The 7,500-nt window shown below is 33.3% G+C and overlaps 1 protein-coding gene across 5 annotated transcripts in view; it reads right to left on the minus strand.

The window, feature by feature from the left end:
• Positions 1-6,570, minus strand: part of LOC137644135 (PDZ and LIM domain protein 3-like) — a 202,187-nt gene extending 195,617 nt beyond the window's left edge. For 2 of the 5 annotated variants that reach the window (XM_068377114.1, XM_068377113.1), the window contains exon 1: positions 6,308-6,567. In XM_068377114.1, the coding sequence (XP_068233215.1) occupies positions 6,308-6,415 (108 nt within the window). In that variant the 5' untranslated portion in view covers positions 6,416-6,567. Of the gene's footprint in view, positions 1-6,307 lie in introns of all 5 variants that reach the window. The other 3 variants (XM_068377115.1, XM_068377110.1, XM_068377112.1) reach the window with 3 other exon arrangements.
• Between the last annotated feature and the right edge of the window lie 930 nt (positions 6,571-7,500).

The following is a 7,500-nucleotide window of genomic DNA, read 5'->3' on the forward strand; positions in this document are numbered from 1 at the left end:
TTCCAAGTATACTTAAATTTCTGCACACAGTATGTAAAGTATGTGATTACCGTGTACGTATGCCGTAGTGAAGCACTTCAAGGAATAGATGATAATTTTATGTTGCAATTTATTAACCTGAGCCAACAATTCCTCGTAAAATACCTTAAACTTAATGGATTTTGGACAAAAACCAGCAAAATGATTCAAGCAAAAGGGAAATAGAATAATTTATATGAATGTTTTCCTTAATAAAAAAAAGTATTTTGAACACTCTCTCTCTCTCTCTCTCTCTTCTCTCTCTCTCTCTCTCTCTCTCTCATTTTTTGTAAATATATATATATATACATATATATATATATATATATATATACTGTATATATATTATGTGTTTTTAAGGGATTCGAGTAATAACCTAGAATCTTAAATATCCTAGCAGTCAAGTAAATTTCATGTTGTTTATTATGTACACTTCCCCTTGGTTTTGTTTTGAATTTCTCGACCAGTGGCCACTATCACCGACTTTGATCAGCGCCTTCAGGAGGTAAAAAAAAAACTAACCTAGTTTCACCTGAAATGTGTATCGATCCCGAAGATTTTGTCACCCGTAAGGAATTCAGAACAACAGTTCAATCTCTCTCTCTCTCTCTCTCTCTCTCTCTCTCTCTCTCTCTCCAACCAAGAATTCAATGTTACATCTCATATCTGTAGCTGTGAATTATATAAAACTCGATGTTAGTCGACTTTTTTTGGGGCTGCATTAGAGAGAGAGAGAGAGAGAGAGAGAGAGAGAGAGAGATCAGCTCTTCGTTAAAATATATACCACGAAGCAATATTGACTCCTATTGTTTATCCAGTTAGCCGTTCGATATCGCATTTATAATATCAGAGGTTAATGTTTTTTTTTCTTTTCTTGAAGTTGCAGCGTCTCTATTCACTTGGAATTTAATATTTTAAAGTTATTATAAGAGGAAATTATTACTCCTCCTCCATTATTTATTTTGACTATTAATATATTATTATTATTATTATTATTATTATTATTATTATCATTATTATTATTATTATTACTAGCTAATCTACAACCGTAGTGCTATAAGGCCATTGGCTCCAACATTGAAAATTAGCATGGTGAAGAAAGGAAACAAGGTAATGAATAGAATAAAAGAGAGGTAATGAACAATCAAAATAAAATATCTTAAGAACAGTAACAACATTGAAATAGATCTTTCATATATAAACTATAAAAACTTGAATAAAAAAAGGAGTAAGAGAGTGTACCCTCAAGCAAGAGAACTCTACCTCAAGACAGTGAAAGACTATGGCACTACCCAAGACTATAGAACAATGTTTTGATTTGGCTAAAGATATATGAATTTTGGTCCTTAGATGTCATTCTGTGTTCATGTTCAGCTGGGGGAAGACCTAACAGTTTCTATATGAAATGAAATTTGAGAGGTTGGACAGCAAAGTTTGAACGGAGGTATAGTTGAAGTTTAAGAAGTAAGTGCAATAAGTGGGCGTAGGAACCCTTAAGTAAAAAAAAAAAAAATAGTTTCTGGTTAATCGATTTAAAATTTTGAATTTTCTTCATTTTCTTTTTATCTACAATGCATTCAAGGTACCAGGCATATCTAAAAAAAAAAATTTTCCTTTTCATGATTATTCATTCTTATTTAATAGCTAGTGTAAATTTAGTATATTAATTTAATGAAATTGGATTTAAACTATATTTTCTTTAGATTTGATTTTGATATATTATTTCAAATTTGTTTTCTCATTCTGTAAGTCAATCGAACTCCTAAGATTTTTAAATCGTAATGATGTTATTATTATTATGTTTCTTACCAAAGCTACAACCCTAATTGGAAAAGCTGAATGATAAAGCCAAAGGGCTCCAACAGAGAAAGCAGTCCAGTAGTGAAAGGACCATCCTTTACATTCAGATCCCCCTGGACAATTCTATCCTGTTCGTAATACTAGGTAGGCAGTTAATTCTAATAGCCAGGCCTTCTCCATCATGAGGCTCAATACTACACAGTATTCTAGAAGTTTTATTCCAGCTGTTACCAAGTTGTGGAATGATCTTCCTAATCGGGTAGTTGAATCAGTAGAACTTCAAAAGTTCAAAGTTGGAGCAAATGTTTATATGTTGACCAGGCTGACATGAGTGCCTTTATAGTTTATATATGACATATCTATTTTTGACGTTGTTATTAGTTTATATAGGACATATCTGTTTTGATGCTGTTACTGTTTTTAGAATGATATATTTTTAATTTATTCTCATTTATTTTTTTCCATATTTCCTTTCCTCACTGGGCTATTTTTCCCTGTTGGAGCCCTTGGGCTTATAGCATCTTGCTTTTCCAACTAGGGTTGTAGCTTGGCTAGTAGTAATGATAATAATAATAATAATAATAATAATAATAATAATAATGATAATAATAATAATAAGTGTCAATAAACGTTAAATGGGAAGTATAAGGAATCGTGAAGTATATTAAGGTCATTAACGATATCGAATAAGTCATATATAAATTGTGAAATTGGACTTTTGTCAAGCTTTTAAAGCATTTACAAGAGGTTTCAACTTTTGGTGTTCCATCAATTCAATTACTAGATTGGGAAGATCATTCTACAATCTGGTCATAGTTGGAATAAAACTTTTAGAATACTGTGTGGTGTTGATCTTCATGATAGAGAAGGCAAGACTGTTACAATTAACTGCATGCCGAGTATTATTATTATTATTATTATTATTATTCTATTACCACTAGCTAAGCTACAACCCTAGTTGGAAAAACATAATGCTCTAAGCCCAAGGGCTCCTACAAGAAGAAATAACCCAGTGAGGAAAGGAAATAACGAAGTAAATAATCGATATGAGAAATAATGAACGATTAAAATAAAATATTTTGAAAACAGTAACATCAAAACACATATTTCATATATAAACTATAAAAAGGCTTGAGTCAGTACTGGATGGTGCAGTCTTGAAAGATCTGAATCCAATGGATGGACAGAATTATGAAAAAATCTAGTGCAACATGTTCACAAGACTAACTGAACTCCGGTGATATAAATTAATATCAAGATCAGGAAAAAGGAATTTAGTAGACCTTGTGGTTCTGTCCAACAAATTAAGACGATAGTCAGCAGCTGAAGGCCAAACAGGAAAACAATAAAAACAATCCTAAGAATAGATTGATCACCCCAAAAATTGAAAGATTTTCTCAGTATGCCAGTTTTGGGATGCTGAAGAACAGACTGGATGTTTTCTCCAATTTTGTGATGCTGAAGAACAGACTGGTTGGTTTTCTCAAGAGTATATTTTCAATGGAAAATGATGCCTAGAATTATTAATGAGTTTTATACAATTAAAAAGACACTATCAGTGAAAAGATATGGACATTGAGACCCACTGTGTTCGACCACCTTACAATCATCCTTTGATTTTTGTTGAGGTTATCTTCTTGCCCCATAATTTGCACCATGCACCAATTTTAGCTATATCTCAATTGAGTAATGCAGTAACCATATTTATACTTTGTATTCATGGGATGGAATTGATGCCAAGAGAGTATCATCATCTGCATGTATTCATGGGATAGAATTGATGCAAAGAGAGTATCATCATCTGCATGTATTCATGGGATAGAATTGATGCAAAGAGAGTATCATCATCTGCATATACAAGTTTTTGTTTAAAGTCCAAACCACTTGTGATTCATTCATAGGCTAATATGAAAAGAAATGGGCCGAAGACAGCACCCTTAGGCACACCATATATATTATTATAGTCTCTGTGTTGCACACCAACATCTATTCCTTGCAATCTGATAGTCAACATGATGTCGTCTTTCTTCCTTCTTGATTTAGTGGTCTTTTTCTGATCTCAATATTACATTACCTATAGTAAATTATAGTGAGGTAGGACTCCCAAAGCTATTCAACTCATCCTGACAGTCATTTGTTTATTGCTTTAGTAACGTGTGACGGGTAATGTATTATGCTGGCATTCCCAGTTCTATTTCTGTTTTAATTGCAAACTGGAAGGTGTTTTATCTGGGAAATATCCATGTTATGAAATATATTTTATGTTTGTTTTCCAAATTTTTTGTTGATAACCTCGCTTATTTATCCCAGAAAAATGCAATTTTATGTAGATAACGAAGTTGATAATATTATCTAAATATGTTAGTAAATATGAACATTAAATCATAATTGTATTGACAATGCAGTGTTTACATAGAGTAAAGTAGGGTAGGCATGTATGTATACACATTAAGTATATACATACATACATATATATATATATATATATAACTTCAAGTGAAGGCTTTTAACAGACATCAAGTAAGAAAGCTATATACATATATATGTATATATATAATATATATATATATATATATATATATAACTTCAAGTGAAGGCTTTTAATAGACATCAAGTAAGAAAGCTATTGTACCACATTCTTTTCTGCTATTTCTCTTACTTCTCTCCCATTTCAGATGGCCGAAAAATAATCTCCTTATTTTCCATTATAACAAACCATTTAAATGTTATTCTCAAAATTCCCTCTGGTAACGAAATAAAATTTATGAAAGAAATCAATTAAAATCCCTCTATTTAGATTTTGCTATCAAAATATTAATTAAAGAAGTGAAACTTATATAAGTTATATATTTATTAATAATTAAAAAGAAATTTGAGTATATTCCTGTGGTGTTTCATCAGTTTTATATATGATCACTTAAGGATAATTATCAAGAAAAGTTGGACTCCAGCGAACTCTGTAAGCAATTGAGACTTATTTAGGCAGAAGAAAAAATGTCTTGAAATAGCTAAAAAGAAGAATGAAATAGTCTGAAATCAGAGGAAACCAAATGAAATAAAAAATAGAATGTTTTGATTCCCTCTTTGCTACAGCAGCTGAAACAATGCGATCACTTTTAAGAAAACCTCTTTGGCAGTTCTCTTGGAGAATTTAGGTTAAGAGGTTTTGTTTGGAGGTCGGGATAAAAAAAGGAGAAGGAGGAGAGGAGGAAGAGAAAGAGAAGAAGAGAACAGATAATGGAGGTGATGCTAAGTTCTTTGGGGGGTTCAGGGTACCGCTGCCCGAGACCAAAAGAAGAATAGAAGACAAGTTCGTTGGAGACGAGAACAACATGAAATATAATCCAATAGATTTCGGCAAGGAGCTAAAAGCTCTATCTCTCTCTCTCTCTCTCTCTCTCTCTCTCTCTCTCTCTCTCTCTCTCTTAAAATATTTAGATATTACCTTTTCATAGTATTCTAGTTTTCTTGCTTGAAAAATATTTTGATACATAATAATTTTCTTCTGTTTTAAATAGCAGTAGAAGAACTTATAATAAAGGAGTAAGTTTGAGAAAAAAAAATGTTGACTCAAGAGATTATTAAGAAAATAGAAATAGGACAGCAATAGAAAGCTGACGAACCAGCTTTCATGTAAGACACTTAAGGAAAGTAAGCTGTTAGAAGTGAAAGCTAGAAAAAAAGTTAACATGTAATTGATGACCTGAGAGCTTTAAGAAATGTCATGATGCCAATATTAAAGAGGATCTACAAGAATTCTTGATCACAACTTTGCGAGAAACAAAAAAGATGCCTCTAAGTTGAATGTCTTAGTGTGAAGTGTAAGAGGTAGATTTTATCAAAATGATATGCAATGTTTGAAGGGAGATATTTCAAAGCGTGTAGGTATTTGATAATTAATGGGGCTTTTAAAAGTGTCTGAAGATCAGAATTGTAAGTTTTTTAAGTATTTTATCTTGGACGTTTTGAGGTTTTTAGGTGGGATGGGAGTGAATTAAAACTGCTTTTTAAACCTATATAATCAAACAGAAAAACAGACCTTCTCCATCATGAGGTTCAATACTACATAGTATTCTAGATATTTTATTCCACCTGTGACCAAGTTGTGGAATGATTTTCCTAATCAGTAGTTGAATCAGTGGAACTGCAAATGTTCAAACTTGCAGCAAATGTTTTTATGTTGAACAGGCTGACATAAATCTTTTTGTAGTTTACATATGAAATATCTGTTTTATTGTTGTTATTTTTTTTAATATTTTATTTTATTTGCTCATTACGTCTTATATCGTTTATTTATTTCCTCATTTCCTTTCCTCTCTGGGCTATTTTTCCCTGTTGGAGCCCTTGAGCTTATTGCATCTTGCTTTTCCAACTAGGGTTGTAGCTTAGCTAGTAATAATAATAATAATAATAATAATAATAATAATAATAATGGAGAAGTTAGTGGGAAATTAATGACAGGATTTTAATGTTTTTTTGGTGTACTTACCCTCTGAACTGACAGGGGCATAGCCACGTCGGCACCCCCCTGTAACCTGAAGCCCCAGGGCTGGTCATGGCCGTCCCGTTCCAGCACCAGACTGATAACTCCCGACATATTTGCGCTCTTGTGATTTGTTTCTCCGCTTTTTATTCCCTACACTACAAAAACAGTCCTTTTATCGGCTGACTAAGCAGGGGGCTGCGAAGGGCCGCCTCTGAGAGCACACTACCTGCTGCTACCACTCCACCAGACACACTTCTCCCGACGCACTTGCCACAATCTTGGCAATCACTTCCTACTCTGCCCCTCCGTCTTTCTTTCCCTCACTCGCACGCACGCCTACCCTGACTCCCTGCCCCTTTCCCCTGCCCATTCTACCCTGTCCGTGCCTCACTGTTACTCCCTCACTCCATAGTAGTGGCCCTCCCCAAAACCCTTTCCCGTTTTTTTTTTCTTCATACACATTTGTATGTATGCGTCGCTTAACTGTATATATGTATATGTACATTGTTAACTGTTTACATGTAGGTTAGACACTCCATTTATAGAATACTCCAAGAATACTGTTTTCAAAACATCTTTCAGAAATGCACGTTCGAATGAAATATTAATTTCTTAAGGATAAAAAACCATAGCCTCTGTACCATGGCCTTCCAATGTCTTGGGTTGGAGTTCTCCTGCTTGAGGGTACACTCGGGCACACTATTCTCTCTTATTTCTCTTCCTCTTGTTTTGTTAAAGTTTTTATAGTTTATCTAGATGTTTATTTTAATGTTAATGTTCTTACGATATTTTATTTTTCCTTGTTTCTTTTCCTCACTGGGCTATTTTCCCTGTTGGATCCCCTGGGCTTATAGCATCTTGATTTTCCAGTTAGGGTTGTAGCTTAGCAATTTATAATAATAATAATGATAATAATAATAATAATAATAATAATAATACACATTTTCAGTGTTGCATTTTAACTCGTTCTCAAAAAAACTTTGTTTACCTTCATTATTTGGTCGCGAAGGACACCGGCCGGAAGTGCATCATAGAGATCCCTTGGTTCTGTTTGCAGTTTGGGGAATTCCTCTCTCGGTTTGTTAGTCTGTCTGTCTGTTGGACTGTAAACAAAGCATCTATAGTGTTCTGTAATGTCGCCTGACTTTGGAAAGTGTACGATTGCATTGTCAAGTAACAGTTGTTCCTTACTAGGG

The sequence above is a fragment of the Palaemon carinicauda genome, chromosome 7 (genome assembly GCF_036898095.1).
Source record: "Palaemon carinicauda isolate YSFRI2023 chromosome 7, ASM3689809v2, whole genome shotgun sequence".
NCBI lineage: Eukaryota > Metazoa > Arthropoda > Malacostraca > Decapoda > Palaemonidae > Palaemon > Palaemon carinicauda.